General features: G+C 37.5%; 1 protein-coding gene and 2 pseudogenes across 1 annotated transcript; 2 read left to right on the top strand and 1 right to left on the bottom strand.

Annotated features, from left to right (window-relative positions):
- The first annotated feature begins 565 nt into the window (after positions 1–565).
- On the top strand, positions 566–4,709 carry LOC136280137 (decorin-like). Its single transcript, XM_066164825.1, has 7 exons — positions 566–690; positions 1,291–1,365; positions 2,053–2,124; positions 2,888–2,959; positions 3,356–3,421; positions 4,403–4,474; positions 4,634–4,709. The coding sequence occupies exons 1-7, from the start codon at positions 620–622 to the stop codon at positions 4,707–4,709; spliced, it is 504 nt and encodes a 167-aa protein (XP_066020922.1). The 5' UTR covers positions 566–619.
- Positions 4,412–18,724, top strand: LOC131772677 (putative leucine-rich repeat-containing protein DDB_G0281931; annotated as a pseudogene).
- Positions 18,725–19,310: 586 nt separating this feature from the next.
- Positions 19,311–20,330, bottom strand: LOC136280136 (uncharacterized; annotated as a pseudogene).
- Between the last annotated feature and the right edge of the window lie 3,925 nt (positions 20,331–24,255).

The following is a 24,255-nucleotide window of genomic DNA, read 5'->3' as shown; positions in this document are numbered from 1 at the left end:
AATGACTCATGAATACCGCGTTTTGAGTGACCTATCCTCTCAGAAATTGTCTGACGTTAACCGATGTAAAAAGCGCATTGGCTTGTTGAGGATTTTCGTGTATGGCCAATTTGCTTAGTTGTTTTTCAGACTCTTTTCAAAATGGTGGTTTGGAATCCAAAGAGGAAGAAAATTTGCCAATTTTTAGGTCACTCTCAGCTTTGGAATCTCAGTCGGGGAAAGTTGTAATAGCGAGGATAAAACGTATCAGCATACGTCTCCTTTATGTAACTCGAAAATAAATCATGATGAAGGATTTTATACAAGATTTGCTTTGCATCAAATTTGCTTAATTTTTATCCTTATTCTAAAGGAAACAAATAAGATTTTTCAAGCCAGCCTGAAAATTCAAATTAAGAGTTAAGCCTCTACCACGCATTAGACAATATTCTGACTTTGATGGCTCACGAGAATGCGTTGACATGATCAATTGATGTCAAAATCGATGCATGTGCATTTTCTCTCGTTTTCGTTAAATTGATCAAGATGTAAAGCAAAAACTACTTCTGTCGACCTCGCAAAGAGATTCCGAACCCTTTTATGAAAATAAACCTTCATCCATTTATTTGTTTACAGAAAGATGCAATACAACGACCTAACGTTAGACGACATGAAAGAGATTTTGAAAACTTCTAAGGATATCACTTTCCTGTAAGTTTGTGCATCTTTTATGGAAAATATACTCATTTTATGAAGCATGGGATGAGTCTTACTTTTCACTGCGTTAGTTATTGTTGTGGAGTCCAGGTCCGAGTGCAAGCACTCGATTAATTAAAAGTATGTAGGGATATCGGCTAGGTGTTGGAGAAACCTGACGAATTACTTAGAGGCTACCACAAAATTATAACTCAGTACTCTCCTCTATAAAGCCTGGTTTTCCTACAACATAAGCCCAAGTACAAGCACAAACGTTACGCTAGCATAACAGCCCTTTTTTTCCTCGACGCTAGCATAAACACAAGTGAAAGGAAGAGATCAGATTTTTTTCCTTTGTCTTGTGCTTTGCACTTTTGCTTGCATCAAAGTCATCACACGAGCTTTTAAGTTTGCACTTGCGCTTGCGTCGCCTAGTGATAACCAGGTTTACGACTGATAGCTCTTCTCTCTGGTCACTAATCTTTGTAAGGCAGGTAGTTCAGACTTTAATATGATTAATATCATATAGCTTCACTTGAGTCCAATATTAAAACAAGATGAAAGACCTAGTGTTAGGCTAATTGCTATTGTTTGCATATTATTAAATCCTCGCAGAAACATTTCAGGAAATCCCCTTGGACCTAACTTAACTGCAGACATTTTCGCTGGTTTTGACAGGATCGTGTATTTGTAAGAACCGTAATTGTTTATAACATATTAATAAGATTCATGTAAGATTTATCTCAATAATTATGACACCTTTTCAAGGTTTCCACTTTGCCCCAAGTAGTACTGCTACAGTTTTTATTCTTTAAAACCTGTGTTATTTCAGTTTCTAATTCAGTCTTTCTTCGTTTACCATGCGTGTTTACTTGGCGTGAGATCGCGTAGCTATAACAATCAGAAAATCCTGACAGCTGAACATTTCACACAATAATGATGATCCCGTCAAATTTTTGAACTCCTTTCTGATTTTTAACGTCATTTACGCCTTCGTCGACGACGTCATCATGGGAAACCAGGGGCGTAGGTAGCTTTTCGACTTGTTGTAGGCCTGTTTCTAAAGAAACTTAAATTTTTGTAATTCTAATATATGACAACTTTTAATAAGCAGCTTTGTCAGTGACTAATGAAGAGTTCTTCTTGTCATTTATTTCAAAATTAACTTTCATGAATGATACTCTCTCAAGCTCTACGCAACTTAAACATTACAGCATTTCAGCAAAACGAGGGCTTTTTGGAATAGAACTGGATGATCACTTACCATTTAGGTAAATTTGTTTCATAGGCATACAATACATAAGGACTGGCCACAGATATCTTGCTGAACGGGTTGTGCCATGTAAAGCTATATGAGATTCTTTATTTCTTAACCAGGGAATTGTCAGAAAGCGGTTTAAAGCGCATCGAAAGTGGAGCTTTCCAGGCAATGAAGAAGATAGTAAAGCTGTAAGCTGAACAGGTTTTTTGTTCTCACTTATTGGGCGAGAATAAGCCCAGGGTCTACCTTTAACAAAGGTTTCGGCAAAATTTAAGTTAAATAATAATAAGTGTAAAGTGTTGCATATGCCAGGGTCACGGTCGAGCGAAAAGGAAGGGCGCCAAGCTGTTTCTCTGACAACCATCGTTTTTCTATTACCACATAGCTGGCTTTTAATTGCACGCGGTTTCTCCACTAAGAGGGTCTCCATGGGGTTATGGCTTTTACGGCTAACAGTTAAAATTTTGGCCAATTTACGACTAACGGTTAGTATGTTTCCATTATGGTCGCCAGAAAGGTTTTTAACTTTTTTGACGAATAACGGTCAAAATTTGTCAATTTTTTTCACCCAGCAGCTAAATTTTTGGCCTTTTTACTGCAAACAGTTAACCCCATTGAGACCCTCCACTAAGCGAGAGCCTCGAAAAGGCTGAAAACTTGTTAATCCACCCCTAAACAGTTCCTCTAAATAAAAATCAAGAACTTTGTATGTAAGTAATGCTTGAGTTGCTTTCGACTCCGTCTTCGTGTTCCAGACGATCATTTTCTTATGAGTTTATTCTTAATAAACTGTTTAATCGTTTGTATCACGATATAGTCACTTGAGATGAAGATCACCATCTACATCTCAAGTGACTACATCGTGATACAAACAATTAAACAGTTTATTATTACTAACCACCACAATGAGCAATAACTTCTTTTATGATAGTTTATTATTCTTTACTGCAGAAATATTCGATCGGCAAATTTGACAAAAATTGCTGATGGAGCATTCAACTCTTTAAGTAAACTCATTGACTTGTAAGTCCCTGTTTTTATGTTGTAAGTAGAAGTTGGCATGTTCTCTTAATTTGAGAATTGCTCTAATTTTTATCCTTCTTAACAAAAAACAATCCCTCATGAACGAAAACTATCACACGAATATGTAACTCGTTCCTCGTGATATATTGGAAATATGTACCTGCTGCACTAACCTCCTCGTTCCTTAATAATTTCATTAAACCGTGCCGATTCCTATCCAGCTTTTTAGCTTTTTTTTGTAACAATAACGTGTACATGTTCCCTGTTACCTTTCTATTTCGTGCCCCGTGGCACAAAACGCGTCCACTTGGAGAGGCCTTCTCTAGATGTGCATGACTATACTAAGGTAACCAGTGTCAGTTAACGACTTTTGACTCTTACTTTTTAATACTCCAGGCGATTAGATGGCAACAAGTTAACATCTGTACCCGACTTGACTGGCCTTAAGAAGGTGGAGGTTCTGTAAGTTTCTATTACTCAAATAGTGGGTTACTTCTCGTTTTATCTTGCTTCACTTTATCGAAAATCCTTCGAAAGGTTTGAAATGTAATCTTGTAAACATTGAGCCATTTTTTACGCCAAAATTATAACTAAATTTGCTTAACGTAAACTGCACTTTTACTTTTTGGTTTTCCATCAACTATTCAAAGCCAATCTTAAAATAATTTCTTTTCAATTTCCTTGCTAATTTCGATTTCTTCAGGAGGATTTAGCCTTTAACGCTTCAAACTCCTACCGAAAATTTGTTCGCATTTTGGACACATACGATATACACTGTATCCTGAGAATTTGGTGGAAATTGGTTCATACGATTCCGTGGAGCAATACATATCTTTTGCAGGCGATAAAAAGCCACAAAATGTAAAAAATGATGTTCTGTCAGGAAAATGTTTCCTATCAATTTTTTTTCTTTTCTAAGTTGTAAAAGAATTTAGTCAGCATGAGTCCATTCAAGAGAAGGAAACACGACAGAAACCACAAGTTTAAATATCCATCATAACGCATTATTTAACCTTTAACTTCCAAGATCAGGTTGTTAATTCTCCCCTCTTGCTACTACACATTGCCTTGTTAATTAGTTATGAGAATTTGGTGTTAGAACGAGATAACATCTTCTGCCTTATTAATTTGTGTATTCTTATTACCTGTTTATTGGATAATGTATGGATATTTTAGGGAGAAGTTACATAATCACTTCTGGAAGTTAAAGAGTTAATATGTACTTTGTATCGCAAATTTTCTATTCCATGCAAAGTTTTCAACGAATTAAAAACTAGAGAAATCTTGGAGAGTTCCTTCTCTCGATTCCTCTGTCCAATCACAAAACAAGCGTTTTGGTGATAGCGATATTAGTGTCGTACCATGAACGTTTTAAATTCATTCATTTGTTTATTAATATTACAAAAAAAATTCTAATGATCTCACTTCTTTTAACTTTTTCAGAAACTTAGGAAATAATCGAATAAGCAACATATCAAGCCTTGCAACGTCAAGAATCAACTATGTGAGGGAAATGTAAGCAATATGCATTTTAAAAAGAGAATTCCCCTTATAAATCGATTCCTATTTTTAGGGGGTGATTCGAATTCCGTAATAGACATTTTGTCAGTACGGATGGTAGGCTGGAAGGCTTGAGTGCATTCATATTTATCTGTATGCGCATTATCTCCATAGGTCTCTGACGAAAAATCAAATCGAGCAGCTACCAGCCGAAGTGTTCCAGAATTTGAATGTACTGTACGCTCTGTAAGTTGTGTTTGATTGGATACTGAGACTCACTGATTTCATACTTCACTCGTCTACGGCTTTTTTTGCGATCGATTGCCTAATATGTCTTATACTTACTCAGACAGAGATTTGTCCTTCAACAAAAAGCTCTCGTCCATACCAGATGGTGCGTTTTCTGGCCTCAAGTAATTGGAAGTATTGTAAGAGAAAAGTTTATTTTCAAACACGTAACCTGTTTGTAAATGTAATAAGAGAGATGATAAGTTTTGAGCTCGGTAAAGAAGTAGAGAAAGATGTTTTCCGTCTTGTCACGAGACTGGGACAAAGAAAAATTTTGGGTCCCCATGAGATTTGATTCGTCATTAGGAATCAGAATTTTTTCTTTGTCCCAGGCTCGTGACAAGACGAAAAACATCTTCCTCTATGCAACCTGTTGTTATCAAAAATTACGAGGTAACCCTAAAACATGCTACTTAGAGAACTATTATTTGAAAACTCTATATATTTAGATAAAATCTGCCTTTTCTTCTCCTTTTCTTTTGTTTTGAAACAGTTAGAACACAAAATAAAAAAGGTTTACTTTGAACATCAATGTCATTTTCCTTTAATTAGGTTTCTGCACTTCAACAACATCTCAAAAATTAGCAGCCTTACCTTTGCTGGGCTAAGAAATCTGAGGTTGCTGTAAGTAATCTTTTCTCTTTAAGTTGACACGAAGAAAACTGAATTTTTATTGTGCTATATGAAACGTTTAGAAATGAATTTTAAAATACTGAACGTAAAAAAACATACACACACAGCAAAAAGAAACGTTGACTCTAAAATAACGCGGAAGAACTAATACAGAACACTACTGGAAGCCTTACTCCTAATCTCCGAGAAAGAGCGCTATGTAACAAGGGTTTAACAGAGAGCTTGAAGCGTCCGTCTTGTCTTTTTTTTTGAAGGATGCTTGTGAACAACAGTCTGGCTTCTCTTCCTGAAAAGGCTTTGGCTGAAATGTCTTTGAACTTTTTGTAAGTAACTTGAAATCTATGAATTATTTGCAAATTCTAAGGTGTCACATGGATATCATTAATATATGTAGATTACCTTTACATTAAGATGGTGTGTTCTAATGCCTTTTACTTTCCCTTGAAATCTCATAAAATGGTTTGATTCTCTCTGTATTGTTATCTGTAGGTTTTTACATGGAAACCAGATCAAAAACATTGATGCGAATGCTTTTCGCGGCCTCATTGATCTGCGTTTGGTGTAAGTTGTATTGAATAGAAGTAAACTGATATGCTTTTCTTTCAGCTTCGTACATAGTTCTATAGTATTTAGCATTTTAAAAAGTTCAATATCAATCAGTTGGTAAATGGTTTGTCTAAATCAGTATCACGATCTTGATGGTTTTATGTCAAGTTTCCCCTTGGTTTTTCTTTGTACGGGATAGCGACAAATTTATTCCGCGTAAGGGAAAAAAATTTTAAAGCAATTCATTCTTAAGCATATCATATAAACAAATTAACTTCTTGAATTTTAGGACGCTATTTAAAAATCCCGCCTTAACGTCACTTCCAAGAAATGTATTCAATGGACTGACTGAAAATGTTACTTTGTAAGTATAGATAGTTCTTAATCTACTAACTATGATACATTTCTTCAAGGCCCTTTTGCATTCAATAAGTATGAACTTTGAGTCATTAATACCATTACATACCCACTGTTCCTCATTGCAGTTGCTTGGATAAAGATTGTTATTTGAGATATTTGACAATTTGTGATTCAAGTTGGTTATACGTTCCGAGAGAGACACCTTGTTTTTTTTAAGATCACTGACACCTCTGGTGATGCCAATTAACTTGAAGGTGTTTAACCATGCAGTGATAAACAAAAAACTGCGCAATAATTTTGTTCTTGACTGATCCTGATCTTCGTGCACGGTTCTGACCAAATGAGCCACCTCATTTGAACCTAGTAATTGTCAATTTACTTAAGAATACCTCAAACCTCATCGTAAAGTTAAAGAGTTTGAACTTCTTTTTAGGGCTCTCTCCTGTAAAACCCTCAAAGAGCTTCCTCTAGGGATAAACGAGGCAAGAGTGTAAGTGAAAGGTCATGTAGAGCAATTTTGGTTGTAATTCAGGATCGCTCGGGTTTTGCTGTAAAACTCATGATCAGATTGAAAATAACGATTAATTGACCTTGACTTGATAATGTATATCAACAAAGAAAAGAAGTTAGTCATCGTTACTGTGAATTTGCAGTATTTAACCAAAGTTTTAAAAACATTACAGATCAGTCATTTTTTGCTGCCTCGAGGTCATTTACATATAGGTTGCTTAAGTATATTATCTTCGGTTTGGTCTACTTTATCAGATGCAGTAAAATCCGGCTGTGATGTGCTGTGCTGTCTTGTGCTATAATGTATCATGTTTGAGCTTTCATCAATGATTTGTCATATTCAGTATCTTTTGGTCTGGTTTGGTGTGAGTCTGAATCCAGGCCATTTAATTTGCCTTACATATAAGCTTTGTGGAACTCTTTAACCTTGAATTACAGTGAATTGTTGCGCCGGCTTTTCACCCTTTTGGTTTTATTAACAAGTTTCTGGTTTTTATTTTCTTTCATCAGTGTATGTGCTCCAACAGAATCTTTGTTTGTAATCGTCGATTCCCGGGAACGCCGCTATCAACTGGATGGTCTTCTAGACTCCGACTTTATGTGTTCTAAATGCAGTAAGGGGGACTATCCCAGATGCCTTAATTGTAGCCTTTGCTCGACGGGCACCTACAGCAGCCGTGATAGAGCGAATACAAATTGCTTGAGGTGCCCTGCAGGTAAATACGATGCTTTACATATTGTAATTTGTTTTTGAAGACATTTACGTTTAGCTAAAAACCATAAAATGAATGTCTGACCTCAATGGATAGAGTATCGCTCCCAAATGTTTTATTTTCAGGAGGCTTTTACCAAGACGAAATGGGCCAAATTGAATGTAAGACCTGCTCCATTGGCACTTATGTTCCTGAGATTAACTACCCTGGAAAATCCGCGACTGACTGTCGTGCATGCCCTTACGGTAAGAGAAAATAATGGTTGAAAATGAGTTTTGAAAAATTGCGGCAATAACATTGAATAGAAGAGAATTCTTCTATTAAGAATGCATTACGTATGAATATCTTGAGAAGAATCTCGGTTTCAGAAGTGCTTTCCACAAGAATAGGGAATTCTTTTCTCAAGAACGAGAATTGTTTCTTTGTCATATTGACCCATCTCGTCCTGATAAAGACGGGCTGAGTCAATATGAATGCAAGATTTGCAGCACGTGTACCTATGTTTATGAAGAGCAGCATCCTGGAAAAAGTCCTACTGACTATCGCGCATGCCCATACGGTAAGGATCAGGTTCAATAACAAGCTCTTGCGTGATTTCACTTTCGTCCTTATTTTCCGATGACCATGATTTTATAATTTGAAAAATGTGCTTGCTTTTCATTATGATTTTACACATAAACTTATTATCAAACATTTTCTCGCGATTAAGAGTCATTACTGATTGTAGAGCCAGGCTAGGAAAACCAATTTGTTTCGACACCTGTACTGCTAATTTTCGGAAGGCGGTGAGGTAAAATGACTACCCATCTCTAACCGTAAATTGTTGACCGGGTGCTGTCGGTAAAATTTGGTGCTCTGTCTCTGATGTGTATCACTCCCCATGCAACCATAGGTTTACGATGTTGTGGAGAGCACTGGTGGTTGTACTAAAGCAGAAAGTTTATCCATCTGGCTCTGGTTGTTCAAAGACGGGATAGCGCTCTTGACTGAACAAATCTCGATTCGGTGGATAGTGCAGTACGTTCTCTTAACACTTATCCATTGAATAGCGATTTATCCGTCTGATGGTGTTATCCGTCCTTTGATCAACTGGTCTCTGAAAGATCTCTCAAGAAAGTAAAGGGTTTTCATGTTGGAAAATTCTGATCACTATGTTTTTACATAACATCTCTGTGTTTGTAAACAGGTACTAACACTGATGAAATCGCTGGTTACCGTGCATGTCGATGCCTCCATAAATTCTACCGCTTGGATCGTTTTGGCCCATGCAAATCGTGTCCATATCATGGAATGAACTGTGAGAATGATACGGCAATATTATCACCAAATTACTTTTGGAAATGGAAAAGCTCCGAAAAAATGGAATCTTACACAAGTTTCGTCCAAAACATCCACATTACCACAGCTGAGTATAATAAAACCTTCTCCACTTTTGAGGGACTGTTGCCAAAGTCTCTGAAGTGCCCTTATCCAGACTCATGTAAGGGCGGAGTAAACTCAACGTGTAGCACTGGCTACCAGGGTATCCTCTGTGCAGCATGTTCCTCGTACCATTATCTTAAATTCAACAGATGTTTAAAATGTCCCAAGTTGGTGGTAACAGTCATTTCTTGTGGTCTGATACTTTTGTTCTTTGTCCTGCTGTTTGTGATTGTTTTCAAGTGCGACTCAAGACGAACAGGAGACAATCGTTTTGTTGCAGATGTCGTTATGTCCTGCATTAAGATCATTATTGGATTTTATCAAGTTCTTGCTGGTATTTTTTCAGCTTTGCTGCATGTACAGTGGCCAATGGTTATTTTATCTGCGGCGAAATGCTTGAAATTTGTTGAAGGAAATATTTTACAGTTCGCACCTCTGAGTTGCATTCACCCTGTGCTCCGCTTGGATCCATTTATTCAATTTGTCCTCGCTGTTACTATAAACGTCTTTGCTGTCTCTTTAATACTGCTTTACCTCTTCTCTAAAATGCTTCTCCTTAACAGGATGGAGAATTCCACGGAACAAAACAATTCCAATTTTATAGCAGGAAACACCTTAGAAAGAATGGAGGATACCACAGCAGAAAATGCCTTATATGGAATTGAGAATTACATGCCAGAGAGTTCTTCGGCGTGCTCAACGAGGGAATCCAAACGGGAAAAAATCTCAAAGTTGAAGAAGTCTTGCTATAACAACAACAACAACAACAACAACAACCTTTATTTATGTGTCAAATCTAAAATAGCAGTTATACAACCACTAACTGGGGACACTAAATACTACCTAAAAATTTGAGAAATTTAAAAATAAAACAATATATATGTACAATTTAAAATCTAACCTAAGTCTTACATAAAAGGCAGTTTTCACATTTACTATCAGTCAATTTAGAAACAAGGTCTATTCTACGTATGTTACATTTAAAAGATGATATGGATGTCAGTTCTCTTACATTTCTTGGTACAATTGCCCATATTTTGGGTCCCATATATCTAAGCGAATGTTTTCCAAAAGTGACAGTATTAAATCTAGGTATACCAAAATCATTATTACGCAGTGTGTACCTAAGTTGTGGAATTTGAAAAAGGCTACATATGTAATTAGGAGATAAATTGTTCTTTACCTTATACATAAGAATGGCTATGTCCTGTAGTCTTCTGTTCTGCAGTGTACTTAGGTTAGCCATGTCTAATAATTTATCATAACTACTCCCCTTATCACAGTAAACTGCCCTAAGTGCCCTTTCTTGAATACGTTCCAATTTTCTAGTATCACTCGCCCTACAAAAATGCCAGACAAGATGGCTGTATGTTAAATACGGAAGAATGGCTGCCTTAAACAACTTCAGCTTGGTGTCTGTTGGTATCATATTCCTGAGCCTCATCAGGACTCCAACACGCTGGCTACTCCTCTTACAAATGTTAGCAATGTGTTCATCAAATTGAAGCCTATTGTCTATATATACCCCAAGAAGTTTTAAACACTTGGTAGATTTAACTTCATTGTCATCAATTATAATACTATCCATATCATTATTTTTATTCCCAAGTGTCATTGTCTGATACTTGTCATAGTTCCCTTTTAAGAAATTCGATCTATACCATCTGGAGGCTAATTCGGCACTTGCTATTAACTTATCATGCACCTCAGTAACATTACTGCCTGCAGCATGGAACTGGTGGTCGTCTGCATACATATTGATATTAGAATTAGAATTTACACTGTATGTCAGATCATTTTGGAACATGTTCCATATCAATGGTCCAAATGCGGAGCCCTGTGGACATCCCCTTGACCCCCTCTCCCACTCACTCACTGTGGATCCCAACTTCACCCTATTGTACCGATCAGTGAAGTAGGAGTCCAACAATTTTAGACTGTTCCCCCGAATACCATAAGCCTTTAATTTAGCAAGTGTGAGTGGATAGTAGAGGGAATCAAAGGCTTTACTCATGTCCGTAGAAAGAACACCTACCACTTTATGTTCATCTAAAGATATCTTCCAATTCTCTGTCATAGCCAGTAGAGCTGTTTCGCAGCTATGATTTTTCCTGTAGGCTGTCAGTTTATCACATAATTTATCATTGAAACTATAATTAAGCTGTTTACTAAGTAACTGTTCAAAAATCTTATTTATAGTAACTTGTACAGTTATGGGCCTATAGTTCTTTTTCTCATGGGGGTCCTCTTTCTTAAATACTGGTGTCCACTCTCCTTTCTTCCACACCGCAGGCCACTCACCCAATGTTATACATGAATTGTATAATGCTGTCAGAGGCCCTGATAGTTCTCTAGCACCCAGCTTAAATGCTTTGGGGGGGACACCATCCCAACCAGTACTCTTTCTGGGGTTAATACTTTCCAGTGCGGTCTCCACCTCAAGTATCTCCAGATTCCGAAACTGGAAGTCTTGATGGCCTATCATATTCTCTGTGATATTCCGAACACTTGAATGAGTCACAAAAGAAGAGTCAGTAATGCCTTCTGTGTCACCAATACCATCAGCAATGGTAGAAAAATAGTGACATAGATGATTTGCAATCTTACTTTGATCATGACTTATCGCTCCTTCAATGTTTAAGCTCAACTCATTAGTGGTACCCTTATTCCTCTTTTCACTCAAGAAGGGCATAAATGTTTTATAGAACTCACCAGGCTTACATTTCAATTTAGTAGTTTGATCTTTCCAATACTCCCTTATCGCCTTTCTCCTGAGTCTAGTGGCCTCGTTTCTTGCTTTACGTTTAGCCTCCCAATTCTCTCTGTTTTGCACCTTCAGATATTTCTTTGCTGCTCTTCTCTTAGCCCTAATGGCTTTTTTCCATTCGTTTGTCATATAAGGGACATCTTGAGTCCTCACTCTCATTTTCTTTTCCGGAAGATGCTCATCAACAATACTAGATAACAATGTTTCCAAAAAACTGGTCTTATCATCAGCAGTATCAAAAATTTCACCTACATGCCAGGGAGCCTGCATCAGTTCGTCCTTATACTTTTCTGCGTCAAGATGTTTAAATGATCTAAATTTAACAATCTTGCCTTTTTGAGGTTTTACCTTCTCATTCAAGAACCCATATACAAGTGCATGATCACTGATCTCTGGGTTATATACTCCACAGTCACCAAACAATTGTGGTTGGTTGGTGAGAATAACATCTATCAGACTGTGTGTAGTAATTGATCCTTGCATTTGTATCCTTGTAGGTGTGGTTATCATACAGTCAAATCCCTGTTCCACTTCAAGGTCAAGCAGTAGTTTACCCTCAGTGCTATCTGGCTTAAGCCTATTCAAATTCAAGTCACCAGTCATTATAACAGTTGAGTACTGCAATCCAGCCCAGTTGGAAATATGGCTCAGTTCTTCTTCTAGCAATAGTTGATAACTTCCAGTGACTTTCTTTGGTGGCCTATAGATAGCCACGACTATTGCATTTCTTGATTTAAGGCCAATCTCTAGTGCCAGAGGCTCGATTGTTTTGTATTTCCTTTCAATGGATATCCTCTTAGATTGTATCTTGGAAGAAACAAACATGAGAACTCCACCACCTCCTTTCTTCCTATCATTCCGGTGTAAATAATAACCCGGTATGAGAAACTGACAATCTGGGTACGATCCATCAATTTTTGTCTCACTTACAGCCATAATTTGCACAGTTGATTTGAGAATAATATCCTTCAATTCCTCAAATTTATTCTGGATACTGTTTATATTTAAATGACACACCAATAAATCCTTGCTATTCTTTTGTCTGGCAGTTTGAAGTGGGTCAATCATCAGTGTAGCGTCCTCCTGTTCCAAGTCAGTCTCCACTACCTCCTCCGAAATTGCCAACGATTCAGTAATATAATTGCTCACATCATAGAATGGTAGCTGTTCCATTAAATGTCTAGAAATACACATTGGGCAGATCCAAACTTGGTTTGCAAACTGCTGCATGCGTTTGTACTCGAAAGGCTTCACACCACCACATTTAATGTGGTACTCACTTGAACATGAAGCACAGCATAATACACGATGATTACGAGCGATAGATCTTAAGCATGTGCTGCATTTATCAGGCCCTGGATTTGGTGAAATATCGCCACTGACTGCTAACCTTTCCAGCTGAAAAGTCGACTCTGAGTTCGAATATCGCTTGACCCTTGCTGCAAAGTAAGCGGTTGATGGTTTGTAAAATCCAATATGGCGGATAGCCATGTGGCGACGAATGTCGAAGAATATCACCAAATTCACGTTAAATGAAGCGAGAGTCGGCCGAGTTTCGAAGCCATTAGATTCACTGATGACTCTGCCAGCGAAATATACATCTGGCCAGAGTAAATGTGTGCAAAATACGCCAAGAAAGTACAGACTTACTGGGACTATCAAAGACACAGCCGCCATTACGCGTCTGTGGAGTCACCAAAAACCATTCAGAGACTTATTTGATAGGATGCATGGTTAACCATCACGAAAATTCAAAGGGATTATCGTCCTTCACACAGCTGAGTTATTCATGGCCTTCGTGTGTGACGGGAGTTACTACATCACGGGCGATGATGCTATCGAAACATCTTTTTATTTCTCCTGTTGTCTTATCCAATAACAAGTAAGAAGATTATAAACATTCTGCCCCTGCCAGGAGCGTGTGTCAAGGTGTGTTTCTTGAATGATGACAGCGATTGTATTTCTCTACTGAAGGCCGACTATTCCATTCCTTGTTCTACCTCTCGACACACTGACTTTTGGCACATCGCTGCTGGGTTTGCACTGTATCCCATCGCTTTCCCAATTCTGCTGTTGGCACTCCTTTGGAAATGTCGAAAATACCCGCAAAAACACAAACAGTTCAACTTTAGCTTGAAAGTGTTTTATGAGAACTATAAGGACAAGTATTGGTTCTGGGAGATAGTTGAGATGTACCGGAAGCTGATCTTTATTTCAGTCATTCTTCTGTTCGACTCCGAAAGTGATTCTCAAATTGGCTTTGCTGTGATCGCAGCAAGTGCATCAGGAATTGTATACACCATCTTTCGACCGATGAAAGACAAGTTTGAAGATCGACTACAAACATTTGTGCTTTGGGTAATATTCTTTAATGTCTGTCTCGGTGCAGTTTATTCACGGCCCGCCTTGAACGAGGGGCATGGAGATAACAATTCGTTAACAATTCGTTTTTGATTCTCAACTGTGCCGTGTTAGTTATAGCAGTTGGTAAGTCATCTGATCAGAACTTTTTTTTCGATCAATATATTGTAACGGCATTGCAGAAGACTTTAGGGGTTTGGTCGGAGTTGTTTAATTACTTTTTTCGTAAATGAGCTCTTTACTCCGACAAGTACATATCTCTTTAATGCATTAATACCTACTTGCACTATACTTAAGTGAAATAGTTGATTCGGCCTTGGGAGACAAAGTGGTCCGTTTGACACATCAAGTTACAAAAACCTGGTCAAAGTTGTTAAACTTGGTTAGCAGTGAGCCAAATGTATGAACATGCTAGGAAACTTTGACTATTGTTATCCGTTATCTCTTCCGACCTTCCCTGAAGGATTACACGTTTTTCCACCGCTGGAAATCAAGAACACTTCCTGATACAATATTTGTAGTACTACTACTTCATCCATAATGTTTGAACTGAGAACACCAAAAGATTAAACAAGAGAACATAAAATTCACTGGCCAGATTTCAAGACAAAAAAAACTTAGACTTTACATGTAGTTTATAAATAATAACAATTAGAAATTAGATGAGTAATTGAGAGCTTAATCAACCCAATTGCTTTTTTCCTTTTCATTCTTTTTTGCGGTTCCATCGTTCAATTGATAAATAAATTGATCGACAAGGAGGCATTAGCTAGTCATAGCTGTATGTGCTCCACTGTTGGTGGCTGCTGTTTTTTCAGGGCATTTTATTGTTCGAAACTACTTGTACGGCCCTTTTGAGGGGGAAACCTTAACCAGGAACTTAGACTCATTAACTAGACTGCCACAGCTGTGTTGTAACGTCACATCTTTTCAGATTCTGTGATGACAACAAGCATAAGAATTCATACCGTCCAATATGTATCTTTGTCGTCGAAGCAAGATAATGACACTTTGTTAAGCTCATAGCTTCCTAGTTGATAATTTTTGCTTCGGATAGTTTTCATTGTATGATGCATTTGCTTGTTATTAAATAATATATCTTTATAGTCTTCATGTTTGATGTTCATGATTTTGATAACATTTTTCTTTTTTCCTTTTGCTGTTTTATCACCTTTATCATCATCTTTAACCCTTTAACTCCCACGAGTGACCAGCATAGAATTTCTCATTACAATATCAATACAATGTCAACCAGGTAAGTGATGAGAATAAAGAAAAATATCAATTTGAGGATAATAATTTGATCCAATACTAAATTCTCTGGACTAACATTATAATAATTGCATGGTTGACAGATGGGAGAATTACAAATTTAATCTGGAAGTTAAAGGGTTAATATAAGAATACATGTTACTTCTTATACCAACGAATTTAATAATAATTTAATAATTTATTTATTTATATAGCGCCCTTTAACATTTATGGGATGATCAAAAGCGCTTTACAATCCAAGAAAACTAACATTACAATAGATAATTACATTAAAAATGCTATTTACAATAGATAATTACAATAACAATATTAAAATAAAATATTATTAAAAGAGATTTCTTAAAAGATAAAATGGTAAAAACGAACGATAAAATCCGACGTTTCGGAGTAGTCATGACTCCATTATCAACGTAAAAGTTTAAAACATGCAAATAACAGTATTTAAGCGATGTGGCGCGAAAAATTAACATAATAGGTGCGAAGATTATACAAATACTTTCGCACGAATACAGTCCGATTGCACGTTCAGGTTTGGCTTTAAAGTTCTTATATGAAGCAATTCGTACAATAAGCAGTTAAATTTGTTCCTGCACTTCTTAAGAACTTCGAAGCATTTCAGTAGGTCCTGAGGGATCGTCCAGTGTACGTTCTTGCAATGTTTGGCAATGGCTGAGGACTGTTGTTTATTTCCTTTTACACGATTGTGTAAATGTCCGCGTGTGTATCCTATAACCTGCATCGCACAGGTCACATTGGTAAAATAAAATAATGATAGTAAATGAATACATAATGAAAGAATGAATGAATAAAAAGTAAATAAATAAGCTATCAGTTATAAGGATAAATGCAGCTTTATCTTTGTATTTTCCATCAGCCCTTTTGTTTCTCTCGTCAAACATAGAGTGTTTTCTGGATAGTCACTATTATCAAATTTTTTTTTATTTTTCAAAAGTCTTGATACACATCTTCAGCTTCAATTTCATAAGTTCAACTGTCAGTGTCTGTCAATAATAATTTGCTTTGTTACCATACTTTGGTTTAATACAAATAAAATGAAAATCATACATCAGTGTCATATAAAGATCAAGAATACTCAATCCTAAATATGCTGGCTTATTAAGAGCTAATATTTCTTTGATCATATGCACAGCTACTAGCGAGTAGTAGTGCATTGCGAAAGCCTATGAGGGGTTTGTCGATTTTTGACCACAACACAGACGTAAAGTGGTTTCAGATTAAACATTATCACTCGCGAGAGAACCCTGATCTGGTTTACGCTCGTTTCCGGCGCTACTTGTCAAGTTCCAGCGTTACGTTAGAGTTCGCTACTAACATGTCGAATTCGCTTGCTATGTTAATTCACAGTTTTCGGTTCGTTTTTATCCATAAACCAGGAGCAATATCTATAATTTATACTCCCTATCTCAGTTTTAAACCTGTTGCTGTAGAAAGATGAAGCTTTTGATAGCCACAAGAATAATAATTATAGGTTGAAATTATCCGACACGACGGGAGAATTCCAATTGCAGAATTCTAAGTGACAAAACTGACTCTCTAGTAGAGACTTTCTTGCGGGATGGAACCGCTCTCAAATGGTATTTGGCAATCTAACGGATGGCATTACATCAGCCAGATATTTCACACAGGACATTTTCTGTCACTGAATGAAAAAGGTCAACGATAACTGACGTGAAAGCCTTCAAAAGACTCGATCGTTTTTGTTGGCCCGATCCGATTTTTTTCACGCTCATAAATGAGAAGATAGACTATAAAATGACTTGTAATTATTAATAGAGCGCCATGCCTTGTAAGGAATTCAGAGTTTTTTAATTCCTGAAGACCAAGGTTTATATTTTTTTATGTTGATGAACAAATTGGTTGTTGAAACTTCTCGGTGTAGAGACATTTTGATCCGTTTAATGTTAAATCATGAGTTTTGACTGTGTCTCAATAAAATTTACCTGATCTCCCCATATGGCTCTGAAACATTTTTAAATGATCCCCCCTCATGGGCAGTCACTTTTCTATAGACCCCCTTCCCCCCCTTTATACTCTGTTGGTGACAACTAATTCCCCCCCCCCCCGTGCTCCTGAAAGTAATGTGTTCCCCCCCCAAAAAAAATTTATTGTCTCTTGATGATCCTAAACGTAAAGAATCCAACCTTTTTCTCCCCGTGTTTCCTTAGGCTGACATTTTTTCACGCGATATGAGTACATTGAAACTCCGCGTATGCAGACTTTTTTTATTTTCCTTCTTCCTTTTCAATGTACCAAAAATTACTTGCTTTAACTTAATTTCACCAGATTACATTTTAATTAAGCTCATATCCTATTAGTAAATCATATGGTATTCTAAATATTAATATCTACCGCTATTGTTGTTACAATTGTTCAAGATAGGGCATATAGTTTAGGAGGAATTGGGAATAACAAATAACTATTGACGCATCTAAATTGATGCTTTTTTATCATTGCAATCTAGGGAGAAGTTATCGTCTCGATCCGTTTCTAATTCTACAATGTAGACCAGGTTTTGTGGTTTTGCAGCGAGGGTGAATCAGTGTTGTAAACCAATTTTCCCAAGAAAAGACGGGTCAATTAAGTGTTGGAGTAAATGTGGCCAATTGGAATGGAGTAAAGGTATCCAGTTACCTCGCCACCAAGCAGACTCGCCACCAGCGAACTCACCACCAAGGAACGGAACCAAAATAAATGATTTTTTTTTGTCAGCGCAATAGCTAAGCAATGCAGCAGATTTAGGCTGGGGGTAAAGCCAAGAAACAAAGTGAGAGATCCCTGAGTACTCTCTTTGCCGCCCCAAAATACCATAATGAAGCCAAAAAAAATTGTTTTTGTATTCTTCGAAAACTAATCGTTCCTCTGTTACTGGTTGAATTAGGAACAAATCACTCCGTCCGTTCTAACAACCATCGCGGCATCTGCCACACATCATCCGGAAGCATCGCGCTGGGCGAGGGGGAGAAATTTCTCCACTTAGACTTTAAGAAAAGGAACTGTTGAAAAAAAGATATATGACACGAGATCATGCAGAATCTGCTCAATAAAACTCCATAATGTTTAGGTTTTTTCTTTTTCCGAATGCACCAAACAGTTCGATAGTTATTGAATGATGTCGGAAGCTTTTTTACATTCGAATAACTGTGGTTTACAGGTTGTCATGACGAAAGTAAAAATTAAAGAAGGGAATGAGATAACTTAGATGTAATACAACGCAGATTATCTGGCTTACATACCCCTTGCCTGCTTTGTATGGTTCAACTTTTTAATAACTTCTTAATAGTGGAGAAAGAGGTCGGTCTTGCAAAACCTCAAAGTGAGGTCTTGTTCCCAAATTGTACAATCCGGGAGAGTGATGGCTCTCTTTTTCCTTAGCCAGCTTAGCGGCCGTAAGCCCGAGTCGTACAATATAAATTCAGTGCAGTTTAACAATACGCGACTTTGCTAATACAGGGTCCCAATAAATGTTAGGATTAGACAATCCTGTACCAGGTCCCTCAAGGGGCATGTTGTTTCGCGCGGCTTCGATCTTTCTTGTTGTCATGCGAAAGAAGCAGAGCAAAGAAAGCGTCGCAAGCTGTATGTTTGCCAACCTTTTTTCTCTCCATGAGGTAAACTTTGATCAAAAAAAAAAAAAATTGAAATGTGAAAAAGACCTTAAACATCCCGAAAGATACAGAATTGTAAGGAAAACCTTTTTTCCAATTCGTGGGTTTGTGCAGTAGTCCGTAATAAGTTGCTACAGCTTCTATGCCATCCTGTTTCGCGCGGCCTGGATCTTTTTTGTCACAGAGACTCGAAGAGCTTCACTAATGTTTTAAAAAGGGTATCTTTGCAAACCTTCTTTCGCTCTGCGATATCTACGGTCATTTACACATTCTCACGGAGATCAATTATCTCCTTGGCCATCAAGGATCTCGTACTAGGTTGGCCAGTTCCAGCGTTCATTCTGATCCCAGTATTAGCAAAATCGGTCATTGTTTAGTGTAAGCAAATAAAACTTAACAACAGCAATTAATACCACAGCGCTATTCAGAAACACAGACATGACATTCCCAAAAATAGATTCGTTTCCTATTGGATTCTGGAAAATGGTGAGCTGTAAATATATTGCACCGAGGCAGACATTGAAGAATATTATCCAAAGCATAAAGGCTTGTAATCGATCCTTCAATTTGCCTTTTATGGGTCGGACCATGGTGTGAGAAATTCCTAATGCACTTGCAGAAATTACGGCAAGCCAATTTGAGAATGGCTTTTGGAATCAAACAGAAGGATGGCTGAGATGAGGATCAGTTTTCGGTACATCTCAACTATCTCCCAGAACCAATATTTCTCTTTATAGTTTTCAAAGAAAACTTTAAAACCAAAACAAATTTCATCATCGAGACGAGACTTACGGTACTTGTAAAGAGGAATAAGAAGCAGTAGAGGAAAGATAAAAAAGGATATATTGCGCACGCGGCTACTAGTTTCCGATATACACCATTTGCTGGGCTGAGGAAGGAAATGGAATAATCAGCTTTCAGGAGAGCAATGTAGTCACTGCCATCTTTGGTGAATCACACACATCGCAGACTTCTGGCAGGGGTAGAATGACAATGATAATTTTCTTGCACGTTATTGGGTAAGACAGCAGAAGAAATAGAAATATGTTTCGGTAGCAAAACTTCTTCAAATGTGTCTCTCAAGTAATAAGTACATCAATATCAACAAAATTACTGAGATATTGATAGAGATAGAAAGACAAAATTGCATAAATGGATCCAGTCGAAACACTGGGTTAATGGCTCACTGGCTCAATGGTGCGAATTGTTCCCCTCGACAAACTTCAGGTATTTTTCCATAGACAAAAGAACTACAGGCCACTGAACACTACACGTTCGCCATTTGCAGCGTTTGAGTCGCCCAAGAATATAAGTAAAAACAGAAAAATAAATACCACGATGACCAAAACACATGAAGTTACTCTTACCAACATACCAGGACACTCTAGGCATCTGTTAAAACGGAGAAAGTGATTTCAGGTGCAAGTTGCGTAGAGGGTACCCTCGTATCCTTCTGTTCACGATGATTCAATACCACCATTACACGAATCTGTAAATGGGCATTTGATAGGGTGTTGGTAACAAAGCGCGGTGAATGGAAAAGTCACGGTTCTACTCAGCATTGGAGGTTTGAATGGTGAGAACAAAAGTTTTGTAATGGCCCATTTATTCAGAGCTGTTAAACTTCCAAAAGTACTTTGGCGCCAAGATTTCTGTATCTGACTGACATATCGATCCAGGCGGAAGAAATTTGGAAGACAACCGCATGTACGATAACCAGCAGGTTTGTTAGATTGGGTACCTGTTTGATAAACAGGGCATGCACGACAATCAGTCGCAGATTTTTCCAGGGTAGTTAATCTCAGGAACATAGGTACCAATGGAGCAGTTCTTACAGTCAATTTGGCCCATTTCGTCTTGGTAAAAGCCTCCTAAAATAAAATATTTGGGAGCGATACTCTATCCATTGAGATCAGACACTCATTTTATGGTTTTTAGCTAAACGTAAATATTATGAAAGAAATTGCAACTTATTCTATTCCTTGTAATGACTGTGATAACGAGTACATCGGACAGACCAAACGTCAGTTTGGTACATGTTTGAAAGAGTATCAAAAATCGGTCTTCTTTTGCAAAATAGAAAATTCAGCTTTATCGGAGCACACATGCCTAACCAACCATACAGTTGGGTGGGATAAATCTAAAATTATCACCACTAATCGGCGTTATCACTAGCGCCTTTATCTGGAAGCCCGGCATATTAACTCCGCCCACGCTCCTTTAAATCTCGATGATGGCGGCTTACTTCCTTTACACCTCGTCAGAAAAAAGGCAGCTAAATAGTGAGCATAAAAAAAGGACCTCTTGTTGCAGTGTTTAGATCACCCCTGATGAAGGCAATAGACAGGAGTGTAGAAACGTTGGGTCTATGAACTGTAACTTCCTGGTTACACTCATTAAATCTTTAAGCCAGAGTAGCATCAAGCCGGTGCAATAATTCACTGTAACTCAAGGTTAAAGAGTCCCACAAAGCTTATATCTAAGGTAAATTACATGGCCTGGATTCAGACTAACACCAAACCAGACCAAAAGATACTGAATATGACAAATCATTACTGAAAGCTCAAACATGGTACATTATAGAACAAGACAGAACAGCACATTACAGCTGGATTTTACTGCATCTGATAAAGTAGACCAAACCGATGATAATATACTTGAACATCCTATATGTAAATGACCTCGAGGCAACAAAAAATGACTGATCTGCAATGTCTTAAAATTTTGATAAAAACTGCAAATTCACAGTAACGATGACTAACTTCTCTTCTTTGTTGATATACTTTAAGTCAAGGTTAATTAATCATAATTTTTAATCTGAGTTTTATAGCAAAACCCGAGCGATCCTGAATTAACAAATAGAGAAGCCTTGACTGTGCTCTGTTCTGTTGTAAAGCACGCAGCAAGCGTGCACGAAAGAATTGTAGAGAGAAACACTCGAATACGTCTCGTGTTCCTCCCCACTTCTTGAGTGCAGGATTTCTCATTTTGTTGACCTTATTTGAACATAACATGACAAGTACTCCAAGATTTCAGTGTCGTTAGAACTAAGTGGGTGGTAAATACATTTGGTGACGACGCAGTTAATCCCTCTTGGTAATCTTGGGGTCTAATGTAGGACCAAAGGACTTTGAAGGCGGGATCTTCAAGCTCTTGTCTCTAGGTCTTGATAGATTCTTGTATATATGCAAACTTCTCCATGTGTACCTGTATTATTAGAAAAGTCTATCGTGATCATCAATAAAAATAATTATTATAATTTGATTTTTCAAAATTGTAAAACAGTGACCGAAACAGCGTATTGGTCACGGTGTTTTTGCTTCTGTTAAACCTCTAGCTTTCCGAAGAAAAATGCGTTTATCTTTTCAAAGCCTCTCATCGTCTTCGCTTTTGGTTGGACGAGGTTCGATTCCGCATACAATTTTCTCTTCGTCTCACGCGTGCGTTCAAAGGAATAACCTCTCCTTTTATATTACAACTGGGATAGAAATTCTATCAACTTCGTATGTTTGTTCCACGAATTAGTTATCCGTCCCTTTTGAGATCCTAATGTGTCATGCCTCTATTTTGTGCTTGTTTCTAACAGTGGTAGATGTTCTTGATGCCTCCCTCGGGATACGGTTTCATTTCAGAATTGGACGGCGAGTTCTTTTTTAGAGGAAGGGAAGACTATAGTTGCGATTATCACTCAAACTTATGAAACTTTCTTGCTGGTGGTAAGGTGTTTGAAGTAAAATCAATGAAATAAGAAGTAGAAGAAAGCTTCCAACATCAAAACAAAAGAATATTGTAGGAAAGTATTTCTTCGGATAATGAATCACTTGTTAATGATCAACTTTTTTCTTTCTTTTTTCCGAGAAACTCAAGTAATAACTGTTTCGAAAAAAATAGCATACTTCCCACCATATCAAGATAATCAATCCATAAAAGGAGACCAACTTCCCGAGTATTTACTGTTCTTTAGATTATAATCAGGTGACCCGACTGCGCTGTCTCTTACGCTGTTTTTTCGTTCCATCCTCATTTCATTTTCAGCCTATTATACTTAACACCAGATAAGTGAGCTTTCGGGCGCGGAACTTAGCCTAAACGTTATGTGCGATCCACAGGACACTCGCCTATCGTAATCTTCTTGCAATATGCTTCTAATTCATTTTTACGTTGGGGAATGTATCGCTCAATTACGAGACACGATCAGCAGTCCTAAAAGCCAGTCCTTTCTGGAAAATATACTGTTCGTTTACGAAGGAAAAAACCATGGTCTGTTAATTGCCCATTTAAGAGAGTGTCTCTGTAAGAGCGGTCCGGTCGATTTTGCTTGAGACACGGATTTCGCTCGTTTCTCGTGTGTTGTAAGACATTCATGTACCTATACTAAAACCACAATCAGTTTGATCGGATCTCTTTATTTTTCAGGTAATATACCTACTCATGCGTACGGTTCACAATTATTTGCGGTCAGTTTTCCTCAGTTTGTATGATTCTCATTTACCAGTATGATTAAATTTGCAGACTAAAACACCCCTTATTTGATTAAGAATAATAAAATTAAAATAAACAGTGCATGTCGGTTTTTAATTCCTGATGGATGCTACTGGGCTTTACTTTAATTGAGAAATTTGCAATCGCTTACCTCAGCTCTCTGTGTCCCATGCCGTAAGAAGCACAAGAAAAAAGTTGATGATAGTGAGTCTTGGCTGAGACAAGAAGAATCAGAGAAGAATCTACGGTCCCCAGAAACGCCACTTTTAAACACGAGACAACTAAGGTAAATTGAATTAACTGTTATTTGTTATATTTAAAACTATCGTTCATATTATAAGATACGCGAAAAACTCTCCCCACCGATTTTTTCTTACATTCTGTTAATCAAAAGTTTCAATAATTATGAAGGCTTTCTTGTTGATCGTCTTAATAGTAACAGTTTCCAGGATCCAAGGGGAGCAAAAGAGAGAACAATTTTCTGTGTAGCTAGGTAAGGCGACATGACGGCTTTATACTTCTTCCGGCGTGATAACGATAATGATGACAACAATAGGCAAAAAGCACCGTCCGCTAATGATGACGATTATCATAGTTATTAACAAATCTCAGTTATAGTCCTGAAAAAAATCTCAGGGGGTCCTTTGAACCGTCCATTTAATCTCACCAGAAGTCAAAGTTGCCTACACTCATTCTAAGGTTCGTGCGATTTTACGACGAATTTTCAATTCCGGTGTGTTGCATGCGCAACTTTTGATAGGAAAAACCTGCACGCGCCATAATTTAAAAGAACGTGTCAGCGGAATGAATCAAATC

The sequence above is a fragment of the Pocillopora verrucosa genome, chromosome 4 (assembly GCF_036669915.1).
Source record: "Pocillopora verrucosa isolate sample1 chromosome 4, ASM3666991v2, whole genome shotgun sequence".
NCBI lineage: Eukaryota > Metazoa > Cnidaria > Anthozoa > Scleractinia > Pocilloporidae > Pocillopora > Pocillopora verrucosa.
The sequence above is the reverse complement of the archived record's forward strand: the minus strand, read 5'-3'. Positions and strand labels throughout refer to the sequence as shown.